Raw genomic sequence first — 16,815 nt, 5'->3', positions numbered from 1 at the left:
GCTAATGTGGAGAGAGAGAGAGAGAGAGAGAGAGAGAGAGAGAGGCCTCTGGAATAAACGTACAGCCCATGGTTAACACAGAGAGGAGTGCTGGGGGACTTTTGCACGTCCAGGCCCAGTTGTGGGTGAAATCAGAGTGGTGGCCTAATGACCGTGGCTGCCTGCACTCTGAAAAACACAGCAGTGTACTCCTGTGTGAGGCGAGGCAGTGCCCTCTGTATGACCTCTGTGTGCCACTAGAGCTGCCACCATCAGCATTCCTGTGCATATGTTTGACGTGTGTTGATTATGTATTATTATTATATGAAATGATTGAGCTCGAGTGGGAATTAGAATGTGATTGTGGTGTCTGCACATTCGGTTCTAAATGTAAACATGAATGAAGTCGATGACAGGCCCTTACACTCTGTCTTTCTCCTTCCTCTTTCCCCTTGTGTTTGGCCAGGCCGGGGCTGCTGAACATGGGGGAGCCGGCGTCTCAGCCGTGGTTGGCGGACACCTGGCCCAACAGCTGCTCCAGCCACAACGACTGCAGCATCAACTGCTGCACCTCCGGCCAAGGCAACAGCGACAGCAACCTGGCCACCTACAGCCGTCCCGGTGAGTCTGTGCACCGCGGCTCTGCACGCGGGCCTCCACAAGACCTATGCAAATATACAGCCTTGTGTGTGTGTGTGTGTGGTGTATGTAAGTGTGTGTGTGTGATTTGTTGGAGGTTACGGCGGGGTTGGTTTGGACAGGAAGTGAGCCAGAGCTCAGGGAGGAAGAGGGGGCTTATGGGTCCCACTCCAGCCGCTAATCGAATTGCTGCGCTGATTTCCATACTGTTGTTATAGCCCTAAATGCAATTTCCCCTAAGTGCTCAGTTATTTAAGAAATGTGTCTCAGCCCAAAGAGGTCAGGACAGACCAGGCAACCACTGCCAGAGACAGAGAGAGGCGGGTATGCATGTGTACCTGGAAGCTGTACATACTCTCAGATGGATGGATAGAACTAAGATAGATGGATAGAACTAAGACTAAGAGAGGAAGGAGAAAATCAGTGTGTGCGTGTTGTGGGAGAGGTGTTGTGGTGGTGTGATAATGAAAGACAAGTAGGCTAGGGTATCGAGGGAGGAATGAAGCAGTCTGGAAGATGGACAGAATGAGGGAGGGTGAGAGCGATTGAGCAGGGGAGAGAGCGAAGGAGAGAGTTATGGTGTACCTCCAGGTGGCCCTTTCGTTTAGTCAGCAGTAATTTTGCAAACAAAAGGGAGTTAGTTTGGCTCAGAAGTCCCTTGGCAGCCAGAGAGAGAGAGAGAGAGAGAGAGAGAAAGAGGGGAGAGAGAGGGAGGGAGAGGAGGAAAAAGAGAAAGGGAGAGAAAGAGAGACGCATAGCACAAAAGGCCAAGTGGTTGCAATCTGGACAGTATGCAACACGGTACTGGAAGCCAGAGAGGAGCGATTGAGCCCCTGAGATTGACTGAAGGTGAACGTGTAGGTTATGTACAGTAATGGGACACCCCGCTTGTCCTCCCCCTCCTCTCAGCGTGGCCAGTTTGGGTCATCTCTCCCTCTGTGAGATGGAGGGATAGAGAGCTCTACCTCCCTGGCAGCGGTCTGTACTACATACTTATTGTCCGGTTCAGTGGCTACCTCCCTCTGTGCACCACTACTCAATAGCATCTCCACATGTCTCCTGGTCCCCGCTGCTGAGTTTTTCTGAACTTTTCCACTTTGTGTGTGTGTGTGTGTGTGTGTGTATGTGTGTATCTGTGTGTCTTTGTGTGTGTGTGAGTTACTAAGTATGCGTTTGTGTGGGTGGGCTCACTGAGGGTGTGTGTGGGTGTGTGTGTGCGGGATAACACACTTACTGCCATCCTCACTCACAGCGTGACACCCTATGCTAAAAGACGTCTTAAAGGGCTTTTGCAGACGTCTGTTTTTTGGGCCAGTCCCTTTGCAGACTTCTTCCAGTGGTTTCATCCGGATCACAGTCTAGGTGCCGTCTACCGCTAGAGAGGATTTCTACAGTTTCTGGGGTTTTTTAAAAAGAGAGATCTGTGTTTGACGTTGGACCGTGTCTCTGTAGACATGTCTCTTTGAAGTGCATACATCTCCTGAGTTGAGTTTGGGCAGGCTGGAAGGCTTTGAGGAGCCACCTGCTCTGTGTTCTTCCTCCCATGGCTCTTTCTGTCTTGTCCTCTAGTCCTTTACTGCTGGGCTACTGTCTTCATCCCCCCCCCCCACCTCTCCCACCGCCGCCAGAGGATTTGAATATTTTATGAGGGCAGAAAATTGGATCTGTCAGGCCGGGCGCGTTCTTTACGGCGAGACATGGCGCCCGCACCGCACCACTCCCTCCCCGCTCCGCTCCGTTCCTCTCTCTCCCCTCGCTCTCGCTCTCGCTCGCCGTCCTTTGATACGGACGTGTTCTCGCGTCCCGCCTGATGAGTGAAGCCGTCTCGCCGCTCCTGGAGAGACTGGAAGTGACACGTTGAATGAGAGTGCTGAATTATTGAGAAAGAGAGGAAGAGAAAGACAGAGAGAGCTGGAGAAATAGAGAGAGAGAGAAAGAGAGAGTGAGTGTCGTGACAACCACCCAGTGAATTGTATTACCCCTCTAGTCAGTCAGCTGCCGTAGATAATGCCTTTTTTTATTTGGGGCTGAGCGACGTGAATTTGGATTGTTAGCCGAAAGATTCGTACCTGTCTGGCTCTGAGTAAGCGCCTTCACGAGCACAGCCCCTGAGCGGACGGTGGCGATGAATTGAATCTCGTCTCAGATTAGGTCCTTCGACACAGAGCAGATGTTCCTGCTGAGTGACAGCGCAGGGGAGGAAAGGTGGGATGGGGTGGAGGGGGGGTAGTGTGGCCCCTCAGTACTCTGTTCCCCTAGTATTCTCTCCACCACCTGCTGGCTCTCATCTTTCTAGGGCTGCCCAGCTCTGCCAACACCCAATCAATCACCTCCCTCCCACAACCACCTAACCAACCCACTTCCTTAACCCCCCCCCCCCAACCCTTTCTGTTATCCAGCCGACTGCATCGCCAACTACAACAACCAGCTGGAAAACAAGCCCACCAACCTGATGCCCCCTGAGCAGGGCATGTACGGCGAGGTGGACCTCTCCAACAAGATCAACGAGATGAAGACCTTCAACAGCCCCAACCTGAAGGACGGCCGCTTCGGGCCCGGCGGCCAGCCCACGCCCTACGCCACCACTCAGCTCATCCAGTCCAGCATCATGGGCAACAACATGAGCGGTGGCAGCGGTGGTGGAGGGGGCAGCAGCGGGGGTAACAGCGGGGGCAGTGGAGGTGGCGTGGGCATGGGGATGATGGGGGACGTGAACGAGAAACACTGCTGGAAACCCTCGCCCGCCAGCCAGAAGCAACAGCAGCAGCACCAGGACCTGAGCTCCACGCAGATGCAGTACAACATCATGGAGCAGAACAAGCTGAACAAGGGTGAGTTTTGCCAGCCCAGAGTTGGAGGCCGAGGTGGAGTTGCTACTTGTTTTTCCTTTTTCCTCCTCATTTTTTCCGCATCCTTTCATCTTCTCTCATTCCTCTCGTCTTTTTTTTCCTGCCTGGGATTTGCTTGGAACTGGCTTTGTCTCGGGTCATCGGCTCATCAGGAGAGCTGCTCAGCATTCGGCATTCCTCCGCCAATCCGCTGTTTTTCTTGTCATCTACTCATCTTCCTCTGATCTGCCTTTCCCATCTGTCATCCAAACCTCTCTGTGTCTACAGAGCAGCAACTTGAGCCTTAAGAGTTCTAGCATCTCTAGTTGTGGGAGTTTCCCCCTTATCTGGAAAAGAGGAGTTGTGTGACTTGGAGGATAGGGTTTAGTGTCAGGTATCCCTGAATGTGCACTTTAGGGATAAGCTGATCTTCTAAACAAACTCCAAGCTTATCCGCCTGCAGGGAAACTGCCTTCTTTACTCAGGGCTGCTTCTTTCTTCTTTGAAAAGGTTTCAGGTTGCCTGTAACCTTGCTAATACAACATCCATCCTCCTAATATATCCTACTTTCTATGCATGCTACTGTCTCTGTACCATGTGTCATGCTAATCCCTAGCTTTAATTTCATCACTGCCACACTAACAAGCTGTCCTCATCTGACTGCTAATAGTTGTGTCTCTTCTCTCCCTGTTAGCTCGATGATAAATTGAACATCTTGTGCTCTTACTGTACTGGTATGGGTCTGTATAGTCCTGGATTCTGGGTATAATTCGTATTCAGTTGATAAGTTATGTAATTTGTCCCCCAGACCACTACAGAGGTGGAGAGAGCCCCATGCCAGCCACCATCCCCTACAACCAGGGCCCCGAACCCAGCACTGGCTCCTACAACAGCTCAGACCGCGGCACCAGCAGCACGTCAGGTGGGCCCACACTGACTACACACACCAGCACTACGGCTGAACTCACCGACTGGAATATGCATACATACTAAGATTATGAAAGTAGTTGGAAGTCTGTCTACTGTCTATACATATACAGCACAAGCCAGCAGTGGTATGATAATAACTATTTAAAAAATTGGGTTTTTCTTTTTTCTTTTTTCTTTATAGTGAACACTATGTGTAAGGCTCACATAAACTGTGTAGTTAGCATTTCTGCAGATATGGAACAATAGTCTGGCTAACATTGTCTTAGCTTTGTTGTGTACATGAATTGTTTTCCTTGACAGTTCATTATCGGTTGTTCCATTACTGTACTGTATGGGTGTTTAATCACAGTTAGCGTGCTAGACTCGCTTTCTAAATCATAATTTTTCTCGAAGGCGCTAAATCACAGCTGCGTGCTAATAGCAAATGGAGCTTTAAAAATGGTAATTTGGCCAACGCCGAGTCAAGTCGCTTCATCTTCAGGAGAAATGAAAAGGGGAGATTCCTGCAGACAAAAGGAATTCAGGGAGGAATATAAAAGCCATCCATTAAAATCCGCACAAAGTCCCATCAAAAGGTGTAGCGGAGACACACGCCACCTGGGCTGCCTCAGTCGCTGGTTAGCATGAATCCTCCTGAGATTTTATTCAAAAGGAATGAAGCACATGGTAAACAGTGTTCCATCCCCCCCCGTCGCTAAATCTCTGGGTCTTCCTCGTCCCCGCTGCAGTTTCCCCAACAGCGCGGTGGTGTTTGGCGTCGAAAGCGTTAATTAATACAAGGCCCTTACCCCCTGCTCGCTAGGAGCCGTCATGTCAGAGCGCCCAGCGTTTGCCCCCTGCACCTCCCCCCCCAACCCCCCACCCCCCCCACCCCCCCTCACTACGTACCCCCGACAAGGACAAATGAGGCTGGCTGGAGCCAGCATGCAAGGCTGCCACCATGATGCATCTTATCTATTTTTATATTGTATTTGAAGTTCAAAGCAATTAAAACGGGGAGCCTTCCATGCGCTGGGGGCCCACAGCTCATTGCCTCTGCATTTTAATACTTTGTTGTTAATTGGCCCCTGATGTTTTTTCCCCCTTTCTTCTCCCTTTCACTTCATCTTACTCTTCTTCTTCTGTGTTTCTTCTCCTCTCTTTTTTTTTACACCTTTTTTTTTTCTTTTTTGGCAACTGAGAGCGTCTGGATGAGACATATGAAAAATGGATGTGTTTATTTGTCCGGTTATTTATTTATTTTTGATTACCTGCCTTTAATTACAAATTGAGAGATAATGTGCCTGGACGTTTCGCCCGGCGTCTCTAACGAGCTGGCTTCCATTAGCGGCAGGTCTCTGGAGTGTTGGCTAGTCATTTTTCATTGGTGTCTTTTTCCTCTGTCATCTCTCAAATGAACGTTGATGGCTGATGGGCGTTCAGCGTATGCCAATTTGTTTACGACATGTATTGGCGTGGATATCCTTCAAACCATAAGTGATATATTCACATGTTTTGCATATGTGTGAGTGTGTTTGTTTGCACGTGTGTGTGTGTGTGTGTGTGTGTGTGTGTGTGTGTGTGTGTGTTTGAGGTTATGCTTGCCCTTCTCTTACCGAATGGATCTTTTGTGTGTGTCAATAGGGAGCCAAGGCCAGAAGAAGGGAACTCGCACCCCCAAACTGCCCAAACAGAACACAATGAACTGGGCTGACCTGCTACCCCCTCCCCCTGCCAACCCCCCACCCTGTGACAAGTACTCACATCTTTCTATGGAGGAGAGGTATGCTCCCCCAATGCACAAAATGCACACACACATACACACACACACACACACACACACACACACACACGTTTCTATATAGCCTACGCATAGCCCACATCCATAGAAACGAAACACATTACATGATGTCAATCTTATTCCATTTAGCCTTGGTCAGCAATTCTCTCTAATTATGTATTATGGATATGTTTTTAGAATTGATTTTAAAGCAGGATAATATATAATCTCTCACACAGTCAAGTAGTGCTCACTAAGCAACGCTTTTGTTTTCTCCATGTGTGCAGCTACGACCAGGACATGCAATGCCCCCTACCCCCGTCCCGCATGTACCTGCAGCCGGACGACCTGGAGGAGGAGGAGGACATGGAGCGGGGTCCCACTCCCCCCGTGAGGGGCGCAGCCTCGTCTCCGGCCGCCGTCTCCTACAGCCACCAGTCCACGGCCACCCTCACGCCCTCCCCCCAGGAGGAGATGCAGCCCATGCTGCAGGACCCGGGGGATGGCATGGGTCAGCATGACCGCAGGTACGCCAGTGTCCGCATTTTCACCTCCGGATGCTCGATTTTTCGTTTTTCTGTGGAACGGTGCCTCATGTTTATTTGATTGAGGTATGGAAAGAACATAGATGAGAAATAAGAGATGAGAAATTGTCATGCAACATTCATATTTTGGAATGTTAGCATTGTGCCTTGTGTCTTAGAGACACAATTTGGTTCTATATGAATATACTCTATGGGTATGCTAAGGAGAATAAGAACATTTCTGAATGGTCCATAATAGGCAGTCCGTTACTTGGTGTTTTAAGCCCCCAACGTGGTCTTCCAGGCATCGCTGCATGAAAGGCACTAGGGTTAGGCAAGGGTTAAGGTTAGGTGCCTTGAAGTTGACGGTCGCAGCGCTGCCTTGAAGTCGACGGTGGGGGCTTAAAACACCATCGAGCAGGCAGTCCTTGCCTTGCTATTGTGTCACTGATCCTGGTTGTCTCCTCAGGCGTCATGTGGTGAGCCCCCCACCCCCGCCTCGCCCACTCTCCCCCACACACACCTACGGCTACATCTCCAGCCCCCTAGCACTCGACACCGACGGCATGGAGGAGGAAGAGGAGGAGGACGAGGACGAGGCCGAGGAGGAAGGTGACGAGACGGACGCCGAGGTGGCCAAGGTGCACCGCCACCACCGGCGCCAGCGTCCCCAGCACCACCACCAGCAACAGCAACTGCAGCACGCGCCTAACCCCCACCACCCGCACCCACACCACCAGCACCAGCACGGCCAGACCCCCCACCACCCGCACCAGCTGGCCCAGCGGAGGCTGCTGATCCCACCGCGTGGCCTGGAGCAGACGCCAGCCTCCAGCATGGGCGACCTGGAGAGCTCGGCCACGGGCTCCATGATCAACGGCTGGGGCTCGGCCTCGGAGGAGGACAACGCCTCGTCGGGCCGCTCCAGCGCCGTCAGCTCGTCCGACGGCTCCTTCTTCACCGACGCCGACTTCGCCCAGGCCGTGGCGGCCGCCGCAGAGTACGCGGGCCTCAAGGTGGCCAAGTACCCCCAGCAGCAGCAGCCACTGGACCAGCACACTGCCCCCGGAGGTGAGGAGAGGGACATGCGGGATGGAAAGACATAAACTGTAAAGGCAGTTTAGACTGACTCCAACGATGAGAGATATAGTTTAATTCATAATGTTAGAATACATCAAGGCACTTTACAGAGTGCAGATTGAACATAAACGTAGGCTAAAAAGCTGATATTTGGTTGTTGAATGCACAATCTATGGATAATTTGGAATACTCAACAGCCAGATTTAACCGGGTGAAACTGTGTCTGCCTGGGGATACGTAGTGGTAGAATTGAGTCCAATAACGCATGTGTCGGTAAAATGTGTTTATTTCTTTTCATTTTTATTTTTATGGGCCCCATCTTCTCTTTTGTGTTTTATTTTACTTTTATTAAGTGGTGTACAACTGTTTTCCTTTGTTTTGACTTTAGTTTTTATCGTGATGACGGTCAATGTTTGTGTGTTTTGTATAGTTTTGTTTTGAAAAAAAGCTAATATCTTTTATCTGCCCACAGCACGAAAATACCAAATGACCCCGTCAGGCCACCGTCCGAGCAGCCCTGTGTCCACTGACAGCAACATGAGCGCAGCGCTGATGCAGAAGCGGCCGCCCAAGAAACACAAGCAACCGCAGCACCTGCCCTGTCTCCCAGCCCACCACCGCCGGGAACCCTACACAGACGGTAAGACACACACACACACACACACACACACACACACTCAGCCCACCTCTACTGGGAATTCTAGGTGTATACAGGTGGTGAGCTACACACACACACACACATACTGTACACTGTATGTACACACAAATATGCATAATCACACTCACACACATACACATACACACACATAATGTACGTGTAAACACACACACACACATACACGTAATGTACGTATACACACACACACACACGGCTGCCAGGCCCTAATTCTCCTCCACTCTCCTCCGTCTCAGTTGGCACCAGGCTATTATTCTCCTCCTCAGCGCTCCATTCCACCACGGAGTTTGATTCTAATCGGCTCTGTTCTACCCCTTTGTGTCCTGCCGCTGTAAGCTCTCATTCCGAGTGACTCGTCTCTCGCCGGTCTCAGTGAGACGAGGCCGAGAACGGTCATCTGTGCCATTATTGGCTCACAAAGGAAGTACCGGCGAGGAGCAAGCTGGACCAGGCTCTTTGGGGGCCTTCGTTTTATCTTTTTCATTAAGATGGGCGCGATGCCTGGAGCGGCTGTGACAGCCAGGGATAGTCGCTGGCGCACCGCAGCTTCTGATTGTGTCCTCACTGAGGTTTTTATTTTTTTTTTTGGGAGGGGAGGTTGAGCTGGAGAGGTGAGCAGGTTATGAAAGCCTCATAGATCAAGCCTCTGTCAGGCCCCCCGACCCGACCCTCTGCCCCACCCCCCCCCCCCCCCCAATCCCTTTTCTCTCGCAGATCCTCCAGTGATGGGAGAGGAGGGTGACATAGCCCGGGAGTATGTGGAGACGAAGAGTGTATTACCCCTGTGTGTGTGTGTGTGTGTGTGTGTGTGTGTGTGTGTGCGCGCATCTTAACTCAGTGATTTAATCATCTCCTTGGCATCACTTCTAATCTATGGTGGTGCTGAGCAGGCAGGAGGCAGGAGGGAGTGTGGGATTGGCTGTGCATATCAGTGTGTGCGTGTGTGTGTGTGTGTGAGTGAGAGAGAGCACACGTGTGCAGGGTCTCAGGGGACCCCTGTCCTAGCCTATCTGCTGACACTCTGGCTTCTTCCAGCCCCAGCTACTAATGAAATTGCCCCTGAAGCTCTGGCCTTTTATTGAAGTGCCATCTCCACCCCTGCCTTTAAGAGCCAGATAGACACAAAACAGCAGTCTGCACAGAGAGCAAATACAAACCAGCCATGTCCTCTGTGTGTGTGTGTGTGTGTGTGTGTGTGTGTGTGTGTGTGTGTGTGTGTGTGTGTGTGTGTGTGTGGAGAGAGAACCAGACAGATAGAATTCGTCTGTTTTTCGTCCTTCTGTGTTGACATGGAGATCTGATGTCTACACAGAGTAGGCCGGCTATATTACCTTCATTTTGTGTGATCTCCTCCCACCCTGTGATCTCTGCATCCCCTCTCTCCCACCCCTTGCTCCTGTGTAACAACTCTTCAGCACAGAGGATGGATTTGTTTTGTCTTCCGCTGCCTGAAAACTTGCCACTTGCCACTCCATTGCTTGTCCTACTACAGTACAAATGCGTGAACGTACAATATAGGAAGAGGATTTGTCAATATCTGTTATCAGTTTTTACTTGCAAACTGCCTCAGATAGAAGTGTTTAGCCCTACAGGAGCAGGCACCGTCAATACGTACACAGACACACACACACACACACACACACACACACAGTCAGCCCTAGCAGGCTGCATCCACAGCTGCAGTGGAATGATATGCAAACTCTCAAACCTAAACTATTCTCCCCCTTCAGCCAAATCTTATCTCACAGCCATGTCAGCAAAGTTCCAAACACTCATCAAAAAGCAGGCAGAGTATGTATCTCTCCCATCCCTCCCTCCATCCCTCCCTCCCTCCCGAGGACGAGAGGCTCAGAGAGAGTTGGTGTGAAGGCCGTTGACGGAGACTTCTCAGCCTCAGCCTCAGAGGGGCCAGACGAGCAGGGCTTCACCTGCTCCTGAGTGTCCTCATAAATCTCAGGTCCTTCCCGAGGCTCACGCACACACACACACACACACACACACACACACACACGTCTACATTGATCCGGCTCTTACTCCTGCAGTGAGCTGGGGAGACATAAAATATAAAACCACACATGGCCCCTGCTGCCTCGCCTGTAATATCGACTGGACACATCACGTATTCAAGAGGTGTGTGTGTATTTGTGTGTGTGTGTGTGTGTGAGTGAATGCCAACCCACAAGGTGCCAGAAAGCCTCGTCTTTGATATCATCATGTGACAGAGTGTCAGCTTTAGTCTGCGCCAGATACTTGTATAAAGTTAATGCATTGTTTGATACGCCTCCAGCAGAACACACACACACGAACACACACACACACACACACACACACACACACACAAATTTACAGTACGAGGAGGAATAGAGGGAGGCGTCGAGGGGGCCTTGTTTATTAGCCTGCTTAATCCTGCGTGGATCACAGTCGTCCGCACCAGCTAAGCTATCCCCAGCACTGGCTAGCTGATTAGACGACAAGAGCCTATCGATCGCTGGCAAAGGCTCGGGTCTCCTCTTATGTCTTAACACCATCCCCAATCGGCCTTTTACTCCTTCTTTTCTCATTTATTCTCTCATGCGCGGTAGCAGCGGTAGCTAGCTGCTGCTGTTTGACTCGTCCCCTGGCCGGCTGTGACTGCTGATATGAATAATGGGTGAAGGGCAGCCAGCATTGATTCATCGATGTGGAAGGGTGTGCTGACCGTCACGCGTGCACATACACACACACACTCTCTCTCTCACACACACACACACACACACACACACACACACACACACACACAGTGCGTACACAACACACTTTCTCAAACTCACACCAACAAACACTGCATATGGCAGTAGGTGTGTTCAGATACACAAATGTTACCTACATTCCTCTCCCAGATACAATCAGAAATATCTTTTCAAGTAGATGCACACGTAAACGTTCATATTCCAATCTTTCTCCTGATCTCACAATGTCACACATATACACACACGTTCACACACACACACACAAACTCACATGTGTTGTGCACTCACACATACAAATGCACACATACACACACACAGACACATTAGCTCACACATAACACACACAGACAGACAGACAGACAGACAGACACACACACACACACACACACACACACACACACACACACACTGTCCTTGCTTAGAGGCCGGCGGGGGCTTGGCCAGGCTGAAGGACAGTCTGGAACAGCTGTGAACCGCAACAGAACAGACCGGCTCCAGCTGTGTTTCTATCTCACCTTGCAGGTGCTAGACTAATGAGAATGACAAGCGTCAGCACACACACACACACACTCTCACACACTATTTCACACTCATATTCTCTCTCTCTCTCTCTCTCACACACACACTATTACACACTCATATTCTCTCTGTCTCTCTCTCTGTCACTCACACAAACACACACACACCGGTTCCGCAGCACAGACTTGATTGAAATGACACACTGCATTCTTTCCAGAGCTCGTCTTCATAACCAGCGCTAAGTGGACCCAAAACACCTGCATAGGGAAAATGGCCTTTGCTCCACAGCTACTAATTACTTGAGGTGCCACAGACTCCACAAACGTGTACCAGACTCCCTCCAGTCTAACTAGCTCCATGTCCTTGTGTACTTATTTCAGACCTGCCACCCCCTCCCATACCCCCACCGGCTGCGCTCAAGTCCCCCACGCACCCATCCAAAGCCGGGCTGCCCCCCAAGGGTGGCTCCAGCGGAGAGAAGCGAGCGGGTGGAGCGTACCGCTCCCGGGATGGCTCCGACACCCGCACCAGCTCCGCCGAGCGCCACGAGGCCCAGGAGAGACAGAAGGCCCAGAGAGGGGGCAAGTCTGGCAAACACGAGCCTGGCACCAAGGGCCACCATCACCAGGGTACGATCACAGGGCTTGTCTCTTACAAACTTCTGAACGGAAAACAGAACAAATCTTAGTAGAAGCAGGAGGATACAACCACTCAACATGTCTTTAGAATGTCTAAATGAATCTCCATTTTACGCACATTAGTTAATGAATGATTATAGTGTTCTTATAGTTATTCTGCAAGTAGAGACCTTGTAGCCCCCATGGGTAGGATGCTCCAGTTGTGGTCCTGTTGTGCTTCACCAGTAACAGGATGTTTGTTTGGTCTCTCCCCCAGGCTCTGAGGACATCCCACCCTATAACCGGCCCTCGTTCCCAGCAGTCCACAGTCCGCGGGAGCGCGACCCTGGCTCCTCCAGCTCCCTGTCCTCCAGAGGCTCTGGGGGCCGACGGAAAGGAGAGGCTGAGCAGGCGGGCCGCAGGCCTCCAAACCTGGGCCACAACACCATGGGAGCCTTCCAGCCTGGAGACGAGGAACTAGAGGTACAGAGCCAGCTCACTTGACTGATGCAGTCTACTGCTGAAAGCTGTACTTGAGCATGTTGGCAACTGTTTACACACCTAGCACAGTGTTCTGCTAGCTAGTGCAAATATCATGGGCCCTAATTTAAGTCTAAATTCAGTCAGACCTAAGACCAATTCAAATTAAGGTCCCTATTACATAAACATTATGATGATCTTTGTCAAATTTCATTGTATCTCTCATCCACTAGTTCATTTGAAACTTGGAAATTACAGGAGCCTTGATAAGGAGTACTATGAGAATAACAGTGTTTCAATTTATTAATTAATTTATTTATTTATTTATTTATCAATTTATTTATTTATCAATTTATTAAATCCAGACCCTGATAATCTAGAAAGATTAAGGGTCTGGCAAAGAACAATGTAATGGCTCAACTCGAGGGGTGGCACAAGCATGCATTTAAAAATCTCACTGCACGCAATTGGATAACACTAGACCATGTTTACTCTGAATGATTTCGGACTTCGACGCAATCGGATAACACTACGACCAATGTGTACTGTCCTCCAACGTTGCAGCGCTGTCTTCATCAGTTTAACTGGTTCCCCGGAATGTTGGGGTAAAAGTAACGTGCATCATTGCTCTTTGCCAAAGTGTCTCGCAGAGACAATTCCATTATTCTCTCGCGAGATCTCTGGATTTCCAGGGTACCTTAGGACTACCTAGGAGTGTGTTTGTTGAAATGTGTGTGTTCCTTCTTCTTCTGCAGATGGTGGAGAGCTGAAGACCAGCCGACCGAGAGACTCCATCACGTCTGGTCCAAGAGGAAAACTGAGAATCCCTTTGTTCAACACTCTGTTGGATTTTAAAGAAATCACCACGCCGCCATGTTCACTGACAAACACTATAACTCGCCTTGTTGCCATCAGGAATACTGACCAGTTGTCCATCTTTTTTAATTTATCATTTTCTAAGTCCAGTCAAGAAGACAGATAAAAAAAGGCTCAAATGATAAGAGAAAAAAAAACAATTGTGCATTAGGAGGGAAATGAGCTGTAGTACTTTATATTTTGATTTTGATGCAATATGGAGTGACGTTTACTCCGGTGATTGTTCCGACTTTACAGGCCCTGGCTAAAACAGAAGGACCTTGCAGTCAGGTGTTTCTGTAATAATATATTAGCTACAAGCAGAGTGGGGGTGGACTGACTTGTAAATAAACGTGTACACATGTTTCTTATTCTTTAAAAAAAATAATCCATTGTGGTACTTCCATTTTTTGTCCTCCTTGTTTTATTTTGAATAATTTCTAATGTTATTATGCCAGTAAATATAATTATTTTACCCTTTCCCATGCCCATTGTAAATTGTTATATCGTGTAACTGCCCTCGAAAAAGTGCCACATTGGGAGCCTCTTCTTTTTTTGTAATGCACTGTTATGTTTATTTTGTTGTCGTTCCGTGTTGTTTGTCTTTATTTGTTTTACTTTGGTTTTAAAAGCACAATCACTAAACTTTATTTTAAACCATTTTATCTATTAACCTTTTTGTCTTACATGAGGAATACAGGTACGACAAAAGAGCCTTGTTAATCCTGATGACGTAGGTGAAGACGATAAGCTGTTTACCTAGGGGTGGAGGTGGGAAACCGACTCCCTGCTGGCTAGTCTACGTCTGTCTCGCCATCCTCATCGAAACGATAACATTGTTATTTTTTCTTTATTTGATTTTTTTTCTTTATAAAAAGAGCCTAGTTTTTTTGTTTGTTTTTGCTTTACTGTTAAATGACAAGTTATTACAAAACCCGGTAACATTAGTAACCTTGACATTAAGGCTACTTTCCCTGTCGTTTAATAGTCTTTTTCATTCGGGCTGTTTTTTCTTCATTTGACGAATGCACTTAAAGGATACTAAGGAACAGGGATGTGGCCATCACCATGGTGATGAGGAGGAGCAGACGGGATTGGCCAACAGAGAGTGTGTTTCCTGAGGTGGGGGTTGGGTGGGGTATTGGTGGGGTGGGTGGGGGGTGGGGTGGTCAGGGGGGAGGGGACACATGAGAGAGGGCCAGCCTGCTCGGGTAAGGAGAGGCCACTGTTGTTTATTCATCTGCAAACATTTGTTTCGTAAAAGAAAAAAGGAATAAAAAAGGCAAAACAAAAAATAATAAAGAAAAAAATAATCAAACATTTTGGCATCCCGTGTCATCTTTCAAGAACAATGCTTGGATTCATGTTGGCAACAGATAGACCCATGCCATAGAAAAAATGTTTTTTTGGAATTTACAGTGTTTATCAGACTGTTATTTCCAAATGAATGATTATAAATACTCAGAGATAGGTATAAGAATATACTGAAACTGAAGTCCATTTGGTAAATTTCAGTGCTGGGTGCCAAAAAGTATCTACCAAACATAAAATCATGTCTTAATATCCACCCTCTACTGGACACAAAATCTTAATTATTCGCTACAGCTTGCGTCGCGTAAATGAACAACACCTTAATGCAGCAACATGTCACTCCCCGCAACACTTCAGTGGCTTGTCAGACAACAAGTAACGACGATGCCATCTCTGGAATGCCACAATCTGTCACTGTAATGGCGGAGGGGAAAACCCTGACGGGTGACATTACTTTTATTGACCTTTTTATCATGGGCCTAATGGAAAAGCATTGCAGTTGTTCAGCCCAATGTTTCAGTGCCCATCAAATTTTAATATAAAATCCATTTGCACTCAAAGGCCACAATCTACTGCTAATAATGGCATCGGGTAATGACTTTTCGAGGCAAAAAGACAATGTTTCCTCCTGCAGTCTAGTCTAGAGTGCTGTTCTAATTGGTGCTGCCTGGTCCAATTGGTGAAATTTTCAATTCTTGCGCTGTTTTTTTTTTTGCTGCTGCCATGTCAAAATCTGGCAGGTCTAATCAGACTTATTTTAACTGTGCTTATCTTAAACTGTTAAGTCAAAGCAATGCTTAGTCTGCTAGATCAGGGGTTCCCAAACTTTTCCACGACAAGGCCCCCCAAATACCACTAGGTTCTGGCCAAGGACCCCCTTGATGTGTTATTAAACCCATCAACAATACTACGGCAAATGTAAAAATACATTAAGCTAATCCTAATAATTATTTTAGCCACAAGCACTTCGCGATGGAGCACACAGTGTGTAAAAATTGCATTTCTAAAGGGCTTTCTGCTATATGAGAGCTATCACTTTACTATTATTCCCAGTCATTATCATGAAAAATATAATGTTCAGATATGCGACAAATTATTCTAATGGCATTGTATAACAACCCTCATAGTAAAAGGTATATTTTACATTTTTCAAATGCATTTATTTTTTATTTTTCCTTCCAACTTGCTGAGGCCCCCCTGGCACCCGCTCGCGGCCCCCACTTTGAAAACCACTGTGCTAGATAACAGTAATGTGTGGGGAGTGCTGGAGTGTGTGGGTGTCTTAAAATATTTGAAGAGATAGCTAATGTTCCGGTTTATTACACATACACATTCTTGTCTTAAAAACAGACCTCACCTTTGGGAAACTTTCCAAACCATTGCTTTCATGAATGTGCGCACACACACACACACACACACACTGTGGTACACATACTTAAACTACTTAGATTTGGCATGAAAGGCCACAATCTCTGCCGTCTCTAATGAAAGTGAATGATTCTGAGGAATGGTCTGTCCTGTAGGAGCAATTGCAGTGTCTTAGTCAGTCATTCAGATCAAATGCACATCTGCTTAATCTTCTGCAGGAATCCCACCAGGACGGGCTGATAATGAATGATGTTACTGCTTAATCCATCAGCAAAACGCAAGATCTTAAATGATCCTACTCCATAATGTGCTCCCAAACCAACACATCTGAAATCCAGATCCTCCTGAGAGAGGCTGATTCTGTGTACACACACACACACACACACACAGACCTTCCCACCTTCAAGAATCCCCCAGGTGTAGCCTAATAAGTACCTTTCTAAATGAGAACAAATTTGGAACAGAGGGAGAGAGAGAAAGAGAGTACCCCCCCCCTCCTCGTCCCCCATCCATCATTTTAA

At 48.2% G+C, this 16,815-nt stretch overlaps 1 protein-coding gene across 1 annotated transcript in view; it reads left to right on the top strand.

Moving 5' to 3' along the window:
* Nucleotides 1-14,737, top strand: part of LOC121684348 (roundabout homolog 1-like) — a 36,123-nt gene extending 21,386 nt beyond the window's left edge. Inside the window, 10 exon segments of the mRNA XM_042064342.1 lie at nucleotides 446-600; nucleotides 3,018-3,449; nucleotides 4,255-4,368; nucleotides 6,000-6,138; nucleotides 6,423-6,662; nucleotides 7,129-7,730; nucleotides 8,212-8,379; nucleotides 12,044-12,292; nucleotides 12,558-12,763; nucleotides 13,516-14,737. Coding sequence (XP_041920276.1) covers nucleotides 446-600; nucleotides 3,018-3,449; nucleotides 4,255-4,368; nucleotides 6,000-6,138; nucleotides 6,423-6,662; nucleotides 7,129-7,730; nucleotides 8,212-8,379; nucleotides 12,044-12,292; nucleotides 12,558-12,763; nucleotides 13,516-13,530 — 2,320 coding nt within the window. The 3' untranslated portion in view covers nucleotides 13,531-14,737.
* The last annotated feature ends 2,078 nt before the right edge of the window (nucleotides 14,738-16,815 follow it).

This window comes from Alosa sapidissima, chromosome 15 (assembly GCF_018492685.1).
Source record: "Alosa sapidissima isolate fAloSap1 chromosome 15, fAloSap1.pri, whole genome shotgun sequence".
Classification (NCBI taxonomy): domain Eukaryota; kingdom Metazoa; phylum Chordata; class Actinopteri; order Clupeiformes; family Clupeidae; genus Alosa; species Alosa sapidissima.
Note: the sequence above shows the minus strand (reverse complement) of the source record. Positions and strands in the feature narration are given on the sequence as shown.